Below are 22,671 nucleotides of genomic sequence, written 5' to 3' on the forward strand. Positions count from 1 at the left end.
ATTCCTTGCTAATACAGACCATCGCTATGTTACCACAATTCACCAACTTCTCTTCCTCTGAGATTCACTCCAAATAACTATATTACCAGGCATAGATACCTGTCACAAGCATCTATCAGCCTCCAAGCCAGTCAGTCACCAAGCATTTATTAAGTGCTCACTATGTACCAGGCACTGGGTTAAGGGTGGGAATACGTGAAAAGCAAAAACATGGTCTCTGCCTTGAAGGAGTCCACATGTTAATGAGGGAAACAATTTATACATACAAGATACAATGCAAATGGAAAGTAATCTCAGAAGAAAGGAGCTAGTGATGTGGGGTGGAGGGAGAAATGGTCACTCCCTCCTTTCTCAAATAATGTACTACTTAGCCTATGGTCTTCCTCTCTCTTCCCATTCACATAGTTCTGTGTTCATGAGCAAGTCCTTTGATTTCACTGAGTCTAGTTTCCTTACTGGTCAAATGGGTATATTTGGACCATGTAGCTCTTTCAGTGTTGTGGTGAGGAAAGTGCTTCGTAAACTGTAGAGCACTCTATAAAGGTGAATGAGAGTTACTTTAATTTGGCTGGTTTCAATAACCAAATGGCTGCTGGTAATAATCAGTCAGTATGGGGAATCATTAAAATGTCCCCTGCATACCTTGATTGCCACTTTTCTAACAGTGGTCACTGGATTCCATCTCCAAGGCTGTAATCCAATCTGAGATACATTTTTTTGTTTTGTTTTTTGAGCCCAATGCCTTTCGAAGTAGAAGCTAATGAATAACGGCACTCCAGATTAACCAGAGTGGTTACAAGACATATACCCACTCTGACTTGGGCGAGATATCTGCTGGCTGGCTGAGGTTTTAGGCTACAGTGTGCATGACTGTGCAGAGCTCTTAACTTTTTCATGTTTGCTGCGGACATGCTGGTCTGCTGTTGACCAGTGTCTTTCCAAGCAATCTCAAACCTTGGTTGTGCTGCCTAAGCGTTCTCCCTCACTTGTTACAGAAGCATGGCACTAAAGTTAGAAGGGACCTCAGAGGCTATCTAGTCCAATCTCTTCATTTTATAGTCTTCTTTTGGTAACAAAATTCCTGTTTTAGGTCTCCATGTAGCAGTTTTGGTATTCTGCTTTATCACTGATCCTAGAACTAGAGGGATGTCCCACCCAGTATCATTCATTTCTTCCAAGAAGGCACAATGTTAGGTGAAATGATGTTTAGATAAAATGACATTACAGGGGCAGTTAACTGTAAGCACAAAGTTCTACATGGGAAATTGGCCAAATGACAATACAATCAGTTTGGTTATATAGTATTAATGACACTGTTGCAAAACAATGCCATTTAGGGCAAAACTACATTTTCATGAATATTCAGGAGGCCTCCCTATTATTGTTATTAAAAGGCTAATAGTCTAAAGACTAAAAATATACTTTGAGAGTATATTACTAAGGAAAACATTTTCTAATTAAATCCCTTATCAATTAAAGAAAAAATTCCCTCCTCCATCTTTGGAGTAAGTCCTAAGCTGGAGGACTGCCCCCCTCCTCTGCCAAACAGCTCCTATTGTTTGTATTGCTGCTGTTTAAAATGAATTATTTAGGTTGCAAGATAACAGGCTATGAGAAAAATTCAACTGAATAAAAGTTGAGAAGAGATAGAACTAGGTGACAAGTTATATACTGTTTATCCTGAATTTAATGAATAAAAATAACATTTATGCTTTCATCATTTTCCTAATCCCTCAATGAATAGATGTGGTTTCACTCAGACAAATAAAATGAAAAGTTTAGGAAAATCAGACATTTTCACTACTAATAACATGAGAAAACAATTTTGTTCCATTCAACCACAAGACTTATGCTAACTCTAGAGCATTAATATACCTTTACTATGGGTAATAAGTTGAAATTTACTGTGCAAATCATACAATAGCCTGCAACCATTTTGGACTACGTAATGATCCCTCCTATGGGTGACATAATGAATTAAATTGCTGTTGTAGGGCTTAATTCATTATATTACCCCAAGGAAGAATCTGGAAACACTATGAATTATAGGCCCAATTTGCTACAACACATTCCAATTTAAAACCAATAGTGTAGCTTGCACAATATTTCTTGGTTTTTATTTCCAGGGTTGAGTTTTTTATATAAAGTTTTAGTTAGCCAGACTATGAGATATGGTACTTAGCTAGTATTAAGGAAGAAGTTAAAGGAACATTAAATAGCCTGTTATAAAAGTGCTGAACATTTCTGCCTTATAACCTTAAAGCCAAAATATTTTCAGTAAGTCAATAAAAGTATGAGAAAGTCCTGCTGTTTTCAAATAATCACTTAGAGGGCAGAGAAGAGGCTGAACCTACCACATGAAATTAACATTACTAGAACCAATCCATCAGGCTGTTTCTAGGCATCATTTAATTGTTCGGTTTTAGGGTTTTTTTGCTCATAATATGAGTCTTGTATGGAATGGACTGCCCTCTCCCATCATTGCCTAATAAAGATCAAAAATATCTGCTGCCTTCTCTATGAAGTTTTCTCTGATCCTTGGGCTGTAAGATAATTTTTTTCCTTTTGTTTCATAGTACTCTGGCTCTATCATTTGTGCTTATCACATGCTGCTTTGTGGCTATTTCTGCATAAAGTTTCCATTCCTAATTAGGTTTATAAACTTCTTGAAGACAGAGGCTGTGGCTTATCTATCTTGATAATTCCCTGGGGAGTAGTGTTGGTCCTGACATAAAATTTGTTGAATTGAACTGAATTACAATTATCACCATATTCCTTCCGGTTAATTTAAGAGATGTGTTTGATTTTTTTTTTAAGCTCCAGGTACCATAAACAAATTAAATGACACTGATGTACACATATATATTATTGTAAAAAAAAATCTCTCATTCAGTTAAAATATCATGCTGGATACAATACTACATTAATATAGTCAATGCTACCTCTTAAAGAGGTATTCCAAGTATTCACCTACCAGTAACTGGCCTTGCCTCCTGCTGTAGCTCCAACAATACAGTGCCTTCAAGCCTTGTAGGGAGCCCAATCACTCAATCTAACCAATCAGCTCCAAAAGTGATTTTCCAAAAGCACAGGTCTGACCATGTCACTTCTTTATTCAACAAACTCCAGGAACTCCTCTTACCGCTAACCTCAAACACAAACTCCTCTTTTGGGTACTGGCCCTTCCTTCTCCTTCCAGTCTTCCTCCACTCCCTTCTGGTGCAATCACACTGACCTCTTTGCTTGATTCTCACACAAGACACTCAAATCTCCTGCTTCCCTAACTTTTCACTGGCTGTCATCTATGTCTGGAAACACTGTCTCTTTATACCCAACTCTCAGCACAGCGTGTCCTATACAAAGTCTTAATGGTCCCACAGTTGCTAAAGCTTTGTCTTCTAAGATGACTTTCCACCTTCTCTGTGTATACCTTGTATATGCCTCTCCTCTGTTAGAATGGAAGCTCCAGGCACTGGGCATTTGTTTTTAACCCCAACACTTAGCACAGTATGTGGCTCATAAGAAGCACTTAATAAGTGGTTGTTGTTTGATTGACTCCATTTATGTATCCCAGCATGATAATAAAAAAAAAATTCTTAGAGGGCTAAAAGTGATCTATTAGTTTCTGAAATCAGAATGGTTTTCTCTGGACCCTACCTGGGATTAGAGAGAACTGTATAATTCTAGTCAAAACATGTTACATTAACCAGGTAATCTGGTAATCAAGTAAACCAGATAAGTAAGATGACTTTCTTCCCTCCACTGGCAAAGTCAGATCATTAGCCCCCTAAGAAAATCAACTGTATTATTTTGTAGTGACATCTAATTTCTAGCTTTCCAGTCATACTCAACACACTCCTCTTCCCATAGTTAGTATTCTAGTCAAATGAAGACTGCAAACGAGAACTTCCAAGAATGTTTTGCCAGACTATGTGGCTCTATCTTGAGGAATATATTTTTGTTTTATAATTTGCTCACTTGGGGAGATGGACATAACAGGAGCAAAATAATCTTTTAAAAAACATTTGTAATTTGAAAAAGAAGCTATTAAAAATAACCCCCTTTATAATTTGCTCCCTAAAGCTGAAGTTTGTTTTGTGACTATGCCATCCCTAACTCTATCCATCTTCTTAAACAACCCTTTGCTTAGCCCTATCTGCTTTCCTGTTGAATGGAATATATTTCTATATCAAATTCTCTGTCTATGTTCACTCTTCCTTTGCACAGTTTAGATAAGAGTGAAGAGTTCATGAGATATTTACTTTTGCCTTCTCTGTGTTGGAACACTCTTCTGGCACACCCAAATTATGAGAAATAGTAAATTCCTCTCCCAAATACCTCATCAACTCCCTGGTATATTCCTTTTCCCCTCTATTTTATTTCCTCTATTAAAACAAACAAAACAGAGCAAAACCATACCCCAGGCTGTGAATACTTCTTTCTTGACTTCCTAAATGATGCTCAAAAACATTGAGATTCTTGTCTCTTCTCTCACTATCAGAATATAAACACATGGTCATCATTATGCCCTTTCATTTCTTCAAACGTATTTACCTTTCTAGGCTTCTCTTGTCTTTTTGCATTTCAAAGATTACATCTAACTCTGGTATTTTCATTATGAATGTTTGAATATTCTTTATTTTAATTAAGGTCAATTTTCTCCTGTGGAATTATAATCAACTTGTCAGGATAAATTATTCTTGATTTTAAATAGTTTTCTTTTGCCTTTTGGAATATCATATTCCAAGATTTTCTCTTCTTCAAAACAGCTGTGGCAGAGTCTTGAGTGATCCTGACTGATTCCTGGTTATTTGAATTCCTTCTGACTGCTTGCAGTATTTTTTAAAATTGAAAGCTCTTGATTTTGTCTATGAAGTTCTTGTGTGTTTTCAATTTGGTGTCTTCAATTGGAAGACTGGTGGGTTCTTTTTATTTTCATTTTGCCTCTGCTTCTAACAAATCTGGGCAGTTTCCTTTTATGAATTCTTGAATTATGGCACCCATTTTTAAAAATTTGGTCATTGTTTTCAGGGAGTCCAGTGACACTAAATTTATTATCTTTCAATCTAATTTTCAGGTCAGTTGTTTTTGATGGTAGATATATCTTCTTCAAACCTTTTAGTCTTTTGATTTTATTCTAATATTTGTTGTCTAACTGAATCATTAAGTTCTGTTTGTTCCATGTGTTCTCTTTTTTCATTATTGAGTCTACTATTTAGGTAAAGTTTTCTGTCTTCTATTCCAAGCTATTCTGCTTCCAAATTTTTCTTTAAGAACTCTAATTTCATTTACTGCTTGCTTCATTTTCTTTCAATGAAAAATCTGAACTATTCATTGAGAAACATGGAGCCCCTGGCCCCCAAGGGAGCTTTCTGCCTGATCTTGCTGGGGCCCAATATTCTATACAACTTGATGCAGTCACTTCCCCTTGCCCTCATACGAGTACTCTTCCTCCTCACCCTTCTTTCCAATACCACTTTATGTGTTGTCTTCCCTCTATTAGCATATAAGTTCCTTGAAGGTAAGGACTGTCTTACTTGTTTTTAGTTCTATTACTAGCACATGGCCCTAACAAATAGTAAGCTCTGGCTATCTATCCTTCTACTCTTGAAGTCCTAGGAGCCAAAAATTCTTTTCTTTTCTTGAGGTTCCACTTATACTGACTGTGGAGTTACTCCCTTCTAGGTCACTTCTTGGACTTCTCTTCACAGTATTCAATTTTCTGTTTAATCACACATCTAGCCTCAGTTCCTGGCTTGAAATTCAATACAAAAGGTCTATCCTCTCACAGTTCCCAGCAGTCTAGATTTCACTGGTGCTGTCCTACTGTCCTGGACAGAATGACTAGGACCAGGCCCTGCCTTTGGCTTCATTCTCTGGTTTCTGCCTTATCTCATGGTTGCTAATATAGGTGGTGACCTTGGCCCCATTACTCTCCCATTCTCCACATGTAATTACTGACTAGGAATGGGTTCTGTCTCTGGCTATGGACCTGATTGGATGAGGGAGATTGTGCTAATCTAAGGCCTCCTAGAAGGCTGTCTAGAACTTTCTAGGTGCTGTGCCATCTTTCCTCCCAGGTATTCACCTACCAGTAACTGGCCTTGTCTCCTGCTGTAGCTCCAACAATACAGTGCCTTCAAGCCTTGTAGGGAGCCCAAGTGCTACTGCAGCTCTGATGGGCTGGGCTTCACTTTTCATTTAACAAATCAGGCAGGTTCCGGTCCCCCCCAATCCTTCTCCCTTGCAATGCTGAAATATTCTTGCTCAGAGGGCCCACAGACTTCTGGATGTTTTCTTGTATAGTCCTGGACTATATGGAGGACCTTACTCATGTACTTCTTTGCTCTTAGTAATCATCATCTCATCTGGTGCCCTATTAAATCTATTCTGGGGAAGGTGAGTTGAATTAGGGCATGTCATATTACCACTTTAGCTTGCAGCCAAAGTAAATAACTATAACTATTAAGCTACCCAATAACTTTCTTGTCTCAATGAAATTTTTATGAAAATGGCCCATGCATACATTGAGGGTATCCATAATGAAAATGAGGAGAAAAACAGGTAGGCTTCCCCTTCTCTTGCCTCCCCCCTACCCCCTCCTAATGACTGACTTGAAGGTTTAGAAAATGCCAGATCCTGCTGTGTTTATTGATTGTTGATGATAAAAAAAAGTACAGTACTACACTCAGCCTTAAAAGTTCTCCTTTAACAAAGTGTAATCCATGCATATGTTAAGAACATAGGTGATTCCTTGATAAATACAACCACAAGTCCCTCCTCCAACCCTTTTAGCTAATGACCCTGCCTCATACTTCACTGAGAAAAGACAGACAATTTTTCATCCATGTCAATGCTCAATAATTTTGAGAATAGCCCAAGACTCTGTCCTAGCCTCTCTTCTTTTTTCTCTTTATAAAATTCTCTCACTTACTGATTTCATCAGCTGTCATGAGGGCAATTATCATCTCTATAGAGTTGATTACTAGATCTACATGGCCAGCTAAATTTCTTTTGAATGCCAGTCTCACATCATAAACTGCTGACTGAATGTCCCACAGACATCTCAACCACAGCATGTTCAAAACAGAACTCATTCTCTTCTTCCTCTCTCTCTCCTGCAAAGCCCACCCCTCTTCTGAACTTTCCTAGTTCTGTACAGAGCCCAACATTCTTCTCTTTCCCAAATTCTTAATCTTGGCGTTCTATTGTTTTTCTTCCTGCAATTCCATGGGATAGCCAGATGGTTCTCTTACTCAGTGCTTGGGATGTAGTTCTCCTCACCTAGGCTTCTGAGAATCATTAGCTTTCTTCAAAGCTCAGCTCAAGCACCATCTTTTACATGAAAACAGTAGCTACTGCCTTCTTCCCCAATTATCTTACATCTAACTCTGTATATGTACATGTTGCCTCCCCTTGAAGATTGTACACTGTTTGAGGGAAGGGGCTATATCATGTTTTCCTTCGTATCGTTAGTACTTGGTGAGTCTGAGGATATTAATTCAATTGACAATCTTTTGTCTAGTAAATATTTGTTCCTAATTAGAGTTAGAGATTTTTTTCCTATATAAGGGCAGGTATAAAAAGGAACATGATTTAAAAAAAAATGTTATGATACCTAAAACTGGGATCTTGCCAGTGTAATTGGTTTCTGTTCTGCAAAAGCTTGCCAAAAGATATGAACTTGATTAATAATCAGAGAACGGAGATAAAAGAATTTAAAATTTGCATTTAAAATAAATATATGTGGGTTTGTTTTTAATTATCCAAACATTACTTATTCTTTTTTTCACATTATCAAAATATAAAACAATTTGATTGATTAAAAAGTAACAGCAGCAAGAACCATTTAAACTGAAGAAATATCTTACTGTTATGAAGTCATCTATTATCATTACAATGATCCCACAGAGGGCACCATTTTAATTATACCACCATACTTCAAAAGATCTTTGATTTCACTGATACGATTCCTCCGCTGCCAATAGAGATCACATGGCTACATGATATATTCTGTGTCACAAAATTCATCACCCTGTGAACAAATCTTTAGTGATGAGCCTCTCTACAAATAATTAGGCTGATTTCTGAGTAACACATACAGGATTAATCATCAAGTTTGTAGCTCAAAGTCTTTCCAGCTTGACAGGACTTGCCAGGGCTGGTGTTCCACTAGTATAGCCTTCAAGAGCCTAGGGTCACTTCCATGCCATAATAATGCTTCAGAGGAGAGTGAGTTTAATTCTAATCTCACAATAAAAATTAAAAAACCAAGTAGAAGCTTTCATCTAAAACATGTTATTCATCTACACAATATAAAAAGAAAATCATGCTTAAGGATTTTTACTTAATGCTATATTCTCTTCCTAATATTTGTTAAAAATAAATAACAAAATATAGAATTAAGATTACCACTTGTATTTCTTCTGGAGACAACTCATCTTCACCTCTGCCATCTCCCCACAGTCCAAAATTAGACTGAGCTTCTGTCAGATTCTTATCTACAAGGCAAGTACATAAAGATCTATTCAGAACATTTGACACTGGTATATAGCAAAAAAAACTTACTAGGAAAGCAGGTTAATTCATTTTGAGTGTATAAAATATAAGAATTCATTTACCTTTACAGATAATTTTTTAAATTTATTATGATGACTGCTGATATCTGGTATATAATATGCACAAAATGATTCTTCCATAATTTTTATGTACTAAAATTTTTAAAAATGTGTAAAATCTAAAAATCCAATCTTATTAGAGAAGGATTTTTTTATTTGACCTAAGGGACTGTATTAAAAAAATCTTTCCTAGGGCTTAGTTAAATTAAATGTACATGAGTGTCAGAATATATTTAGTGTATATTTTTAATGGTCAATTCTAAAATTCATTTTGGCCTCCCCTCTCCACTTAAAAAAAAAAAGACCTTGTTGTTGTTGTTTACCAAATCCACTGCTTAGGTCCCACAACTAGGGAATGGCTAAAAAAATTTAATTGAAGACTACTGCACCAAAAAAAAAATGATAAAGTAGAATGGCATAGTGAGTAAAGTCAGTTTGAGAAGCAGGAAGACTTGAGTTCACGTCTCACTTGACACATTATTTGTGTGACTGTGAATAAGTCATTTAGTAAGTCAATGAGCATTTACTGAGTGCTTACTATGTGATTGACACTGTGCTAAGCACCAAGGATACAAAGGGAAAAAAGTCCTCATCCTCAAGGAGCTCATATTCTAAGGAGACAACATGTGCAAAATTGTGCACAACAGTTATATACACCATAAATGGAAGCAAAGGACTAGCAGTGGAGGAGGAATTAGGAAAGACTCCCTAAAAGAAGGTGAAACCTGAGCTGAGTACTGAAGAAAGCCAGTAGGCAGAGATGGGGAGGGAGAGAATTCCAGGCATGGAAAGAGCCAGTGAAAGGCACAGAGGACTAAGGTAGAATATCATAGTTGAAGGGAAGAAGTTGGGGTAGGAGGGAGAGAGAAGGTGGGTAGGGGAAGGTGGGAGGGGAGAGGGAGAAAGAAGAAGGGAGGGAGAGAAGGGGAGAGGAAGAGGGAGGGAGAGAGAGAATGAGTGTGTTGGGCTGGAAGAGACAGGAAGGGACAGGATCAAGGATGCAGGATAGAGGAGACAGTGAGGGAAGATGTTTGAGAGACATGAGGAGAAAAGGAAGCTCTTAGTGAATGGATCAAGTATGAGATAAGGTTCTCAGCTGAAAGGGTAGAGGATCACAGAAGATTTGAGAAGAGACAAAAAGGTTTGGCATAGCTGCTGTGATGAATGAGTAGGTTAGTGAATCTACTGGTGAGATTCAAAAGGACTGCTTTCCTACAGTGTCCAGTTGAGATTATGTAAGGTAAACTGTAATAGACCCAGTTAGCAGGGTTTTGTGATTTTCTCTAGTTCTGTTCAACATGTGAATAGGAGTAAAGTAGGTAGGATAGGTGAAGTAACCAAAGATTGAGGTTTGGTAAGGCAGCAGTGGTGATTAAGACAAAGTGGCAAGTGACTGAAGTGTAGAGGATAATGTAGGGTTGAAGTGATTTACCAAGGAGTCAAGATAAGGAAGGCAGGTCAGTGTAGCCAGTTTCCAAGTCTGAGAAAGAACCGAGAGGTAGATGGATTGGAGATCATGGTATGGATCAAGAATAGGGGGTCATAACAAATAGGGAAAGATGAAATGATAATAGAGTATGATCAGATAAAGTCATTTCATAGTTCACAGACACGGATGGAGAACACTTGTGGGTGCTGGAAAGATCAAGTGAACAGACATTTTTGTGTACAGCATAGGAAGATGAAAGGAATAGATCATGGGAATGCGTAGGACTGAGGAGATGGAAGTATTGTATATTTGAGGGAGCAAAATACATATACTGAAGTCCTCTATTATGAAGACAGAAGGTGGAGTGGAAAGACTTTAATGTCAGGAGGTACTGTACTCAGAGAGGAAAGAATGAGAACGTCCTGGCATCAACAGATAATAGCCACAAGGAAATTGTGGTAGAAAGAGAATGGTTATGAGGATTTCTATGGGAGGATAAATTTGAATAGTGTGTCTCCTTTTCAAAGGAAGAGAGGTACCTGAGTGATAGCAGTAGAAGGAGAAGCTAGAAGGAGTATACCTACCATCATACCATGACTAGTGAGTATGAATGTACAATTAGTACTTAACTTCTAAGTGCCACAGGAAGCTAAGACTTTGAGTGTCAATTGAAAAGCTTTTGCATGAACAATATCAATGTAACTATGATGAGGAAGAAGTCAACTTGAAAAAAAAATCTTTATATCAAGTATCTCTGATATGGGTCTTATATCCAAGATAAATAGACAACTAATAAAAATATATTAGACCAAAAGCCATTCCCCAATAGGTAAGTGGTCAAAGAACATGAATAAATAATCCACAAAAGAACTGCAAACTATTAAACATATAAAAGAATGCTCCAACTCTCTAATAATCAGGGGAATACAAATCAAAACAACTTTGAGCTATCATCCAATACCCAGCAAATAGGAAAAGATGACAAAAGATATAGATAATCAATGCTGGAAGGACTGTAGAAAGATAGGCACATTAATGCTCTCTGTTGGTGAAGTTGTGAATTGGCCCAACTATTTTGGAAAGGATTTGTAACTGAGAATAGAGTAACTAAATAGCCATTTCCTTTGCCCCACAGATTTCACTGTAAGGCACATGCACCAAGGAGGTTAATAACAAAAAGAAAGTCCACATAAACACCACAATGTTTATAGTAACATTTTTTTTTAGTAGCAAAGAATGGAAGTAAAGTAGATGACCATCAATATGGGAATGACTAAACAAATTGTGGTAAATGATTGTAATGGAATATCGCTATGCTACAAGATGCTCAAACTATAAATAATATGAATACAGAGAACCATGGAAAGACAAATGAAGTAATAGAAAGTGAAGTAAGCAGAACTAAGAAAACAATATACAAGATGAGAAAACATCCTGGTCACAATAAAAATGCAATGTTGTGATATTACAATGATCAAGCTTTTTTGGCCCCAGAGAAGAGATATAAATGGACATTCAAACTTATTTGCAGAGTTGGAGGAGGCATTGCATAATAATGGTTTTTGATATATTGGTTATTTTTGCTTAACCTCTCCCTCAGCCCCCTTATCTTTTATTTTCTAGTGTATTTTTATTTTTAATATTTTATTTTTTTATTATTTATTTTTAGTTTTCAACATTCACTTCTATAAGTTCTAAATTTTCTCCCCCCTCCCTTCCCAAGATGGCCTGCAAACTGATATAGGCTCTACATATACATTCCTATTAAACATTTTCACATTAGTTATGTCATATAGGAGAATTATAATGAATGGGAGAAACCATGAGAAAGAAAAAAAAAACAAAAAAGGAAATAGGCTGCTTCGCTCTGCATTCAGACCCCATAGTTCTTTCTCTGGATGTGAACAGCATTTTCTATCATGAGTCCTTTGAAATTGTTTTAGGTCCCTGCATTGCTGAGAAGGGCTAAGTCTATCAAAATCAGTCATCGCACACACTGTGGATGTTACTGTGTATAATGTTCTCCTGGTTCTGCTCTCTTCACTCAGCATTGGTTCATATAAGTCTTTCCAGGTTTTTCTGAGGTCCACCTGTTCATCATTTCTTATAGCACAATAGTATTCCATTACATTCACATACCACAACCTGTTCAGCCATTCCCCAGTTGATGGGCATCCCCTCAATTTCCAGTTCCTGGACACCACAAAGAGAGCTGCTATAAATATTTTTGTACATGTGGGCCACCCCCCCCCTTATCTTTATAGATAGGGTAATATTGAGAAGAAACTACAAATGATTACAGTGACTTCAAACTTACCCATTCAAAATAGCCTTTGATGTAAAAAAATGAAATGGAAAAGTAGATACTGATCTTTATTAATCAGCATTTCTGACAAAAGTTGAATTGACTTAATTGATTTAAAATGATTAATACAAAAAGGAGGTCAAAACAGTCCAAGACTCTCCTCCCAACCCCTCCACCCACTCTGCTTAGCCAACAAACAATTGACCTCTCTCCTAAGTGGAAAGACATGGCAGTCAAAGACAACAGTGACGTAGCAACTTATTTGTAAAATATTATTGAGTATGATTACAGAAGACTAAGGTCAGTATGGCTTCATAAAACCAAGAAAAGCAGAAATAAAAATGAATCTACAGCAAACTTGGCAGGAAGTCCAAATGAACCACAATATCTAAAGGTACTCAAAGACGAAACTGGCAGGTGGACTAAAATAAGATGGAAAATAAAACTGTGTCAACTAAATATGCCTATGACATTTCTATTTATCATCAGTGATTGAGAAACCACTATATTTGGACCTAATTTTATTCAATGAACCTCAAACAAGGCATAAAGGTAGAGCTACTTCAGGCAGGTCCTGAAAGGAAAATAGAAAACTTTTTTTTTGTTTGATTCTTAATACTTTTGGTTCTGTCTCGTTAAAAACTACAGATTTAGAGTAAGATTTCCTTCCTTGTTTTTATGAAGCATAAAGTAAGAACGCATATAGACAAAAGTTTTTTATGACTGTGATGAAGGACATTCAACACAAAGTCCAAAAGGGAAAATAAGTGAAATTCACCAAACGTGCCTGTTTGTGGACAACGTTATCCTTATTTCATCAAAATGTGTATCAGTCCATCTTGGGGAGGGAGGGGGGGAAGGAGGGAAAAATCTGGAACTCAAAATTATGTGGAGCTGAGTGCTGTAAACTAAAAATAAAAAAATCTCAAAAAAAAAAAGTGTATCAATATAGCTATTTACTTAATGAGGTCCACAAAAAGGAGATGAGCCGAATGATTCAATGATGAGAACCATAAAGAATGAAGAATGCATTTATTTGGAAGGGCAGCTCATGGAGCTCATCTATCAACACATGTATCTTGGTTAGGCACTGCAGATGGTTAATACACTAGGCCTGGAATTAAACAGGGAGAAAAGAGATGGTCATACTGGATTTGGGATAATGCATTGTACTTTCAAAGATACTTATAGCAAAGTTCATTTTGCTAACACATTTCTAAATATTCTGGTAATGCTATATAGTTATGAATCATGGAACAAATATTAAGGAGAAATGAATGAGTAGTTCTAAGTCAGGAACAGCGCAAAGATGATTTGCATTAAAAGCGGCCTAAAAAACAGCATCGAGGTCATGTCCAATTAGAAAAGACATGAGCTGATGGTGTAAAAGAAATTAGGAGTAGCAGATGGGTAGCTTGAATATCACAACGACACTGGTACTCAGTGATATCCAAGTACTAAAGTACCCAAATGTTACAGAATGGGTACAGAAGGACCCAAATATCACAGAATCTAAAGATCTGCAACATATTGACTCTATATCCTTTATGGAGTATATGTTAAAGGCCAAGGATATGAACTGCACAGGAAGAGAAGCCATGTTGAATTACAATCTACACAGGTAGAAGATAAAGAAGAGAGACGATGATGACGAAAGGTGACGTTCCTATAGTGCTTTAGGGCTTAAAAAATGCCTTACAAAAATTATTTTATTCAATACTCGTAAGAAGTCTGGGGGGAAGTACTACATACAGTATTATTCCCATCTTGCAGATGAGGATCTTGAGATAAAAAGAGATCACATGTCTCTCCCAAAGTCACAAAGCTAACCGCTATTAGAGGTAGGAATCAAACCCATGTCCTTTTTGACTCCAAATTCAGGACTTTTTCTACTAAACCATGCTGCCTGTCCAAGTATCCCCGATGATGCAATCACAGCTTCACTGGGGTATATGGCAGGTAGAAAAAAACCCTGATATACTCAGGGTTACTAAACTATTTTCTCTAGGTTTGTCTTTCTTTTTAATGAGAAATTTCAAATGCTGGAGCTCCATTAGAAAAAAAAAAAAAAGACAGATTCTAGACTATAGGAATGATAGGGAGAAAAACAAAGTAAATTACAATGTCCAACGAGATGTTTAAAATTATGATGGAACAAAAAGACCAACCATGAAGAATGAGAAGTAGAAATATTAGGTATTCTAGTGGGAAACAACAAAGAAGAATGAAATTAGGAATTCGAGAATAACCTATGTGCTATAGTGGAATAAGCATAAGATTAGGAGTGAGATGCTTTGATTCTTCTACCAGCTCTGCATGTACCTTTGGGTAAATTATACAGGCTCTTTGAAGGTTGGCTTGCTTATCTATAAATCTGAGATAACCATGCTTGGTCCTGGTACTTGAAAGAACTGGGAAAAGTATAATATACTACATAATTTTAAATCATGGGGTTATTAATGCAACTGTAAGCATTATTTAACCTAAAGGGGAAAAGGTTCACAGATGAATCACTGTTCAACTGTATGTGAGTTAATATAAAAGAAGAAAAAAAACTGATAAGCTTTTCTTCAATTCCCTGAAAACAGAAAGCAAGTTCAAATTGTAATTACATTCATCTGAGTTAGACTTAAGCTTTTAAAAACTAGATAATCTACTAAGGCGGTGGGGAGAGAGACTGGGGGACGCTGGATCCCCAGCAACAGCAAGCAATATCTGTTTTTTTATTATTAAAGATTGTTATTTTAACAGAGCCATGAGGACTTTAACAATGACTATGATAATGTGAAAAAAAAATCAATGCTGAGAAGCAACAAATCTCTGGTCAAATACAATAATGTTAATATCATACTACCAAAGTTAAAGGGCACATCTTTTCATTTATCAAAGAACTGAATGCTTTGGGGGAATGTTACTTTGTAAGGAAGATTTGTTTGGGTGCTCCTTGGGGGTGTCTGTTGTGTCAAAACAAAATGTATCAATAAATAAATAAATGATGGTTGGGGGAAAAAACAAATCATAGTCCTTCCAGAAAAAAAGTGGCTAGATTGTTGATTATCAAGCATGGTTCATGAACTACTCTGTAAGAGTACCCTGGTTAGTCAAGTTCTTTGCAAATTTAAGGTTTATGACATAAATAAATTCTTTAACAGTATGTATCAAGTCCCTACAACATGCATGATATATTTATACCTCAATCTAGTCTTTTGTTTCTCATAGAAATGAGTAGACTGTTCCCCAGATCATCTCACTGGGGTCCCAACCAAGGCAGCAGCAAAGCAATTCATTAATTCTTATTGGAAAGGACAACAAGATGGGACAGCTGTTTTGTGGGGTCTTCTGAATCCTCACAGGATATATATTTATATATATTTATAGGATAGGCTATAAAAGAGAAATATTTTGAGAACCACTGGAGATGAAAAACTCTAGGTCTATAACTGACCTAATTGCTGATTCTTGGGAGGTAGGGTCAGGGTGAAGTCAAAATTTTACAAGTTATCACCAGTGACAAAGATTCTGATCCTTAAATAGAAAGCAGAATAAGAATGTGCATACTGATATGATTAATACCAACTCCAATCTCAGCAAAACTTTCTTATTCTGATTTTTAGCAATGATAAATGAAGATAAATATTTCTTTAATGGAGCCAGTAGCTAATTTGAAACATGATTATGGGGTAGATCAGAAAACTGGCAAAATAACAATTTTTGAAATGTACAGTTAAACCAAGCAATTTTTAAAAGCATGCATTTTACCTCCATTGAATTGAAAATCCTTAGATAAGACTATTTTAAGAAAGATGCCAGTTAAAAACATAAAGAATATAATTTAAAATTTCAGACAGAGTTTAATTCACAGCTACTCTAACATTAACTGAAGTCCTACATAAAGGAGCAAACATTGTTTTCTTTTCATTTCCTTCCTATCCCATTGGAACCAATTACTTTTGGGCATTGCCTCAGTTGGCAAGAAGTAGCACTGAGCTCATTAAGAGGTTCAGGGGCCCAGAATGAACTAAGCACCAGATAAGAAACTTGATCACTCTCCCATAGTGGCTTCCCCTTGTTTTCATTTATTACCTGTCACTATGATGCTTTTACTCCAATTGGGAAGCTTTCTTTACAGCTGAAACTAGAGCTCGCTTTTTGAATCAGCAAGAAAGGGAACAAAGGAAAAAGATGGAATATTTCTTGCCCTTGGAATGAAAATATATTGGCTGCTAATACCATAAACCTAATTTAGACACATAAGGCACTTCAAATGAAGTAAAAACTATGGCTGGTAAGCCAGACCTAAAGTTTTTAATAGCATATATCCTTGTAAAGCTCATTCTGTCAAATAATTTGGGGTCTTTTTTTTTCTAATAATAACAAGATGCCACCTAAATTTCTGAAACAGTAAAAAAACAAACATGTTACATTTACTTTTGAAACTGTTAATAATGTCACATGGAAAAGTTCTATGTTTCCATAATTTTATTTCTCTATATACACAATTTTAAAAGAAAGGTATCTTTCTTTTTCTTCATGACTAAGGATGATTCACTTTTATTACCGTTCAAGAGTCTAGGCAACCAAATAAGAGTTTATTGTGTCATATACATTACACATGAACAACAGGCAGCTAGGAAACAAATGAGAGGAAGGCCAAGAGACAGTGAGTAGGCGAGGGAATAGGCAGCAGATGATGTGGTGGCAGGAGAGAGAGCAAGGGAGAAGCAATCTCAAAAATACTTTAAATGACCAACAGAATGCAGCTCCCAAGCAACAAGATTCAGATGTCCAATTTCTGAATCTGAATTTTGTCACGATCTGGTCTGGAGCAAGATACTATTCTGTATCTATTTTATTTAGAAGACATTAACACCTGCTCTCTCTCAAAGGGATGGTGTAAATGCATAAACAACTCACATTACAGCATTTTAAAGTTTACGAAGCATTTTCCTCACATCCCTCCTATAAGGTTAGTAAGGTAGAACATGTATTATTACAAAGCACTAGAGAAAGAACACTTCTTAAGAGAAGAAATGTAAGAAATTTAAGGAATAGTTTTCCTTAATCCTGGCCACTACTTTCACTGCCTGAGGGTCAGGTTTACAACTTTTAAATGGGAGAATAAATAGGAGATCAAGAAAGTAATTTAAAAACAATTTCAATCTTGGTTTAGATGTTTTTTATAATAGTCTTGAATGAATTTTATATATCAGAAGAAGAGAATGTCCCTAAAGTCAGTGAATTTGTTTTCAAATAGGTATTAATAGTTCTAAAAGCAACATCAGTTATTGACTGGTAATATTTCTGCAATGTGCGTAATAAAACCAAGCAGAAATTGAAAAATGACGTTTAAGAAAATACAAATTACTAGTTTTAAAAAAAGATTTCTTTTCAGAATTTTAATTTTTGCAGTTATTATCACTTATCCTAGGGAACAAAGGGAATAACTTTCCAAATGACCCAAGTAAGTGTGTTAAATAAGGCCGCTGACTGGTGAGATGGCGCCCAAACCTCCAAGGTCAGGTAATAATATGTGGCAATAAACCACAAGGTTAATTAAAAAAGCTGCTGGCATGTGTGTTGACATATATATCCATTCATATGTATATGAATGTGTGTAGGTATAGTTATTATATATGATAGATAATACCCACATGCATGCGTGTACATATATACCTTTAGATGAGACATGACTCATGCATACATATATACACAGGTATATGAGTGTGTGTATATGTATGTATGTATGCACCCAGACATACATGAAGAGTGTCTAATCAAAAGCAATACATATTAAATCAGAGGAGAGTCTCTTCCTACCATACACCCAGCAAAAGAAGTGGTCTTTGGATTGGACAAATCTGAAAATCATCATTCTACTGGCACCTTCTTCCAGGACTAAAAAGTAATAAAATAAAATTTCTATATCTGTAAATTAAGGGATCTCCAAGGCCCCTTCTATAAGGTTCTATTATTTTATAAATCTTCCATAATATTGTTATTTAATAATTCATGCATAGTAAATATCAAATTCTATGTTATGAGATGCAAAATACCAAATAAAGTAAAATATGCCTGATGATAGAAAGCAGTTATGTATTATATACATATACAGCTTTAATTCTGTCCCATTCGCTTCTGTTGGTTAATAAACAGTGCTAATGAGATCCAATACAAAGTCAGATGCAGCAATCGTGTGTGAAAGCTGCAAGCACCGTCACAATACAGTGCCCAGTGGGGGTGGGGGTGGGGGACAAAAAGAAGCAGAGGGTTCACTGGCTGTAATATTGACAGACTTGGATATGCAGCTTCATTTTAGTTTTCTTGACTCTGAGCCTTACTACGTTTCTATCTCTCCGTGATACATACAACTCAACTAAATCCTCTTCTTTCTACCTAACAGTTTCTGAAGTCTGTGTCCAGATACATGAATAATTTGATCATATCTTAGTAAGAACAACGAAGCCCTATAACCATGAATAAAGTTTATGAATTCATGAATAAAGTTCCTTATTCCTTTGGTCCATACATTTATATAATGATAAATAATACCTTGATTTTACATTTGTACAATAGTGCTTTAGAGTTTCTAAAGAGCTTTTACATAACATTATTTTTGTATATCAAAGAAAAACTTTGTGAAGCAAAGTGAATCAGATATTGTTGCCGCCATTTTGAAGATGAGAGGATTTAAAGCTCACTGAGGTGGGGAGATCTGCCTCCAATCATAGGGCTAGTTCAGAGGCACAATAATAAAAACTCAGTTTTCCTGATTCCAAGTGCTCTTCCTTCTACATCCCATCTTTTTAGAATCAAGGAATGAGAGCTACAAAGGACTTTAGAGATCATTTATTTTAACCCTCTAATTTTCTAGTTGAGGAAGCTGAGATCCAGTGGGGGAACATAATCTTCCCAAGGTCATATAGCAAGTACACAGCAGAACAAGGATTCAAACACAAGGCCACACTACACTGAGGTATCTTTTCTCCCACTCAAGGGACTGAAAATGAGCAGGATACTTTTTTTTAATACCTCTATTTTCTTCAGCAGTAGATTTTTCTTCAGATTCTTCTGAAGAATTCTGTGAAACTTTCTCAGATGAAGAAGATTCTGTAGATTTACTACTCTGGTCAGGTTCAAGCCTGGATCTATAAATACAAAATAATATTGTTAGTGTTTTCATTTATGTAATTGTATTTCCTTTAAAGCAGTAGAGAATAAGATTAAATGCCAATATGAATGATCCCATTTTAACCATAAAAGTAGATACAACTTGACCTTTTTTAAAATTACTGTTCTGGGTTACCATATACATCAAGCATTCATGTGGGTCTTCCTTCCTTCTACCAATGACAACTGCTACCCCATTAGAATCAGTCCTACCTATAATTTTGCCTGGATTTTTTTTTCTGGACCCTAAATGAACAGAAGAGTGTGTTTATTTCAGAAATCACATATGTAATAATAGTTCTTTCTTATAACTGGATGTAGGCACAGTAGTTACTTCAAGTTCTGTGCCTTAAGAAGTTCTGCCTCTGAGATCCAAGTATTCTGCTCATGAGTGTTAGTGTTTTTTGGCCACGGCAACCATGCTTCAGCATGGCTCTTATCTTGTAGTATATTGATATTAGTCCTTTCTCCTCCTTCTTTAGTTGCTAGGATTGAGAAGAAATTAAGGTATGGAATTTTCAACAAGGACTGTTGAAAAACAATAAGTCTTCCCCCCTTATCAAAAGCATTATGATCCTGTCACAAAAGCACCACAGGTATACCAAAGTTGTAGAAGTAGAAGTTAGTTTTTACATAGTGCAACTTTATAAACAGAGTAAGTTTTATTATGAGAATGCTTTGTAAAACTACAAAATGACAAAGCAAACACTAAATTTTCAAATATACAAAAAGAAAGTATATACATATGTAAGATGTATGTTAACAAGCACATTAAGCCTACTAAAATTCATTAAGAGAAATTCACTGAAAGATTAATTGACTTTTAAATAAATGTATCTTTTATTGTTCGTAATCTTTTGATCCCAAAGTATACTAATGCACCAGATTTCAATTAAAAGTGCATAAAAGCCTGCAATGCAGACTTTTAAAAAAGCACTCTACTTTGTCTAAGTAATAAAAACAGATTCTAATTATCACATAAAGAGTCTACAGAAATCCTTGGGGAAATTACAAATCAACCAGTTGAGGGTCTTTTTCAAAAGTTAATTTGAAAAAGTCATCAGAAAGATCAGTTTATTTTAACTGATTTAACTAAAGATTGAGTCTATCACAGACGCAATCAAATGAGTTTTCACTTGGCCCACATCCAACACCACTTCCTATACTTTGGTTTCCATTTTAAATTTTTATCAAAAATAAAGGCAAAGGGGTGGGGAAGGGAAAACTGATCAAGATGAGAAATAGGCAAAGAGAAACATACACAATTTAAAAAAGGCTTTTCAGGTTTGAAACAAATTCAAGTATAGGTCTCCTATTTTAAGTGAAGTGAGCACTGCTTTAGGTTCAGTGCATATAATGTAGATGTATTCATTTAAAAGTAAATTTCAGATGGGGGCATTTACTCTGAGCACAGGTACAATGCATTTGAGTAAAAAATAATTCATGTTGCTTAAATCAAGCTGACTTGATGAAATCATGTTCATCCATTTTTACCAACAAACATTTATTCAACATCTACTAGAAACATCAGATATACAGAGATATCACCCACAAATCCCTACATCAAAGGACTTAACTATCCAGTTGGAGAAAGAAGACCCATACATGAGTTACAAAAAACAATAAGGTTGCATATATTATTAAGTAAATGAGTTGGGCAGGTAATGTTATAGAAATCTATTTTTAAAGGAAATATAGTATAGTTAATCCCTGGTGATTTATACCAACAGAAGCTGGAGGATAACTCAAACTTATTTAAAATTAGCTATGATTTTTTTTCCCTAGATGAATGTAGATTTATAAATTAGATTTAATCAAAATAATGAAGCTGCCCTGAAATCTAATTTCAGAGATAGGAAATTGTTCAGTCTTTCCATCCTGCTCCTGGGCTCAAATGGTAGGATAACGGAATGATTTTTTTCAACTGGAAGGGACCTTAGAGGTCATTAGTCCAAACCCCTTCTTTTTTTAAACAGGGAGACTAAAGACAGAGTAAGGGATTTTCCCAAGACCAATATACGTGCAGAACCAGGGTGTGAATCCAGGTACTCTGGCCCCAAACCCAACATTTCTTCTCACTTGATGGCTCCTAGTTCCTATGAAGGAAAACCACTTTATTTAAAGGGAGATAAATAAACTTCTGTTGAATTCAGTGACCATTAGATAAAATGTGCCTAAAGCTGGTTGAAAAACATAATAAATGGGAGCATCTGAAAGCAATTTCAATTTGTTACAAGTTCAATAATAGCTTAACTATTTTTGTTGCTGTTTAGTTGTTTTTCAGCCACATCTGATTCTTCATGACTCCTTTCTGAGGCTTTCTGAAAGACACTGGAGAGGCTGGCCTTTCCTTTAGAAACTGAGACCGGATTTGAACGAAGGTCTTCCTGACCCCAGGCCCAGTGCTCTATCCACTGCACCACTCTGCTGCCCCCGCTTAAATATTAGGGTTTGAAATACTGCCCTGACCCAAGATCATCCATATCCTCTGAGATTAGACTTTGTACGTAATGTAATACATTGATCTGTATCAATGCTGGTGCCTGTTGTACACAAAGTAAAGCTTATTTGTATCCTCATAGTACAGAACACGGAGCTCTTCGATGATCATTAGGGGCAGCTGGGCTGCTTCTGTTTGATCTTTTCTAGAGTATATGTGTGAGAAATGAACAGCTTTCACTCACTATCTTGATCGAAAGCGCTGCTTAGTGAACCTTAAACAACTATATTAGTGTCAGTAATTGTTATAATCTCACTGTAGACTACTGTTAAATATTGTGGTTAACATTTTAAGGCACCACTCAGTGGTGTTCTTCCATTGTGCAGAAAAGGCATTGTTTTTAGTTGAGGAAGCAACCTGATTATTTTAAATTCTTGTATCACTCTTAAAAAGAAATATTCAATTGGTGAATGAGAGCACTTTCTTTTCTCATCCGTTCAGCTTTAAAACTGATACTTCCTTGAGAAAAATGCCCAATGGTAAAAACCACATACACACAATTTGTTTTTACATATATACACATGTGTACATTCATATATGTATGGGTGTACATATGTAGACATGTATGTATTTAAACACACATATAAATATTGTGTGAGTTAGTGAGAGAATAAAGTGTGAAGACTTCACAGGGTATATGTGTGTGTATATA

At 36.0% G+C, this 22,671-nt stretch overlaps 1 protein-coding gene across 1 annotated transcript in view; it reads right to left on the reverse strand.

Moving 5' to 3' along the window:
- The window catches only part of STX18 (syntaxin 18), a 139,869-nt gene that overhangs the window by 12,065 nt on the left and 105,133 nt on the right, over positions 1–22,671 (reverse strand). Inside the window, exons 6-7 of the mRNA XM_036762816.1 lie at positions 19,382–19,497; positions 8,413–8,501 (exon numbers count right to left, since the gene is read on the reverse strand). Coding sequence (XP_036618711.1) covers positions 8,413–8,501; positions 19,382–19,497 — 205 coding nt within the window. The remainder of the gene's footprint in view (positions 1–8,412; positions 8,502–19,381; positions 19,498–22,671) is intronic.

Source organism: Trichosurus vulpecula, chromosome 6, assembly GCF_011100635.1.
Source record: "Trichosurus vulpecula isolate mTriVul1 chromosome 6, mTriVul1.pri, whole genome shotgun sequence".
NCBI classification, from domain to species: domain Eukaryota; kingdom Metazoa; phylum Chordata; class Mammalia; order Diprotodontia; family Phalangeridae; genus Trichosurus; species Trichosurus vulpecula.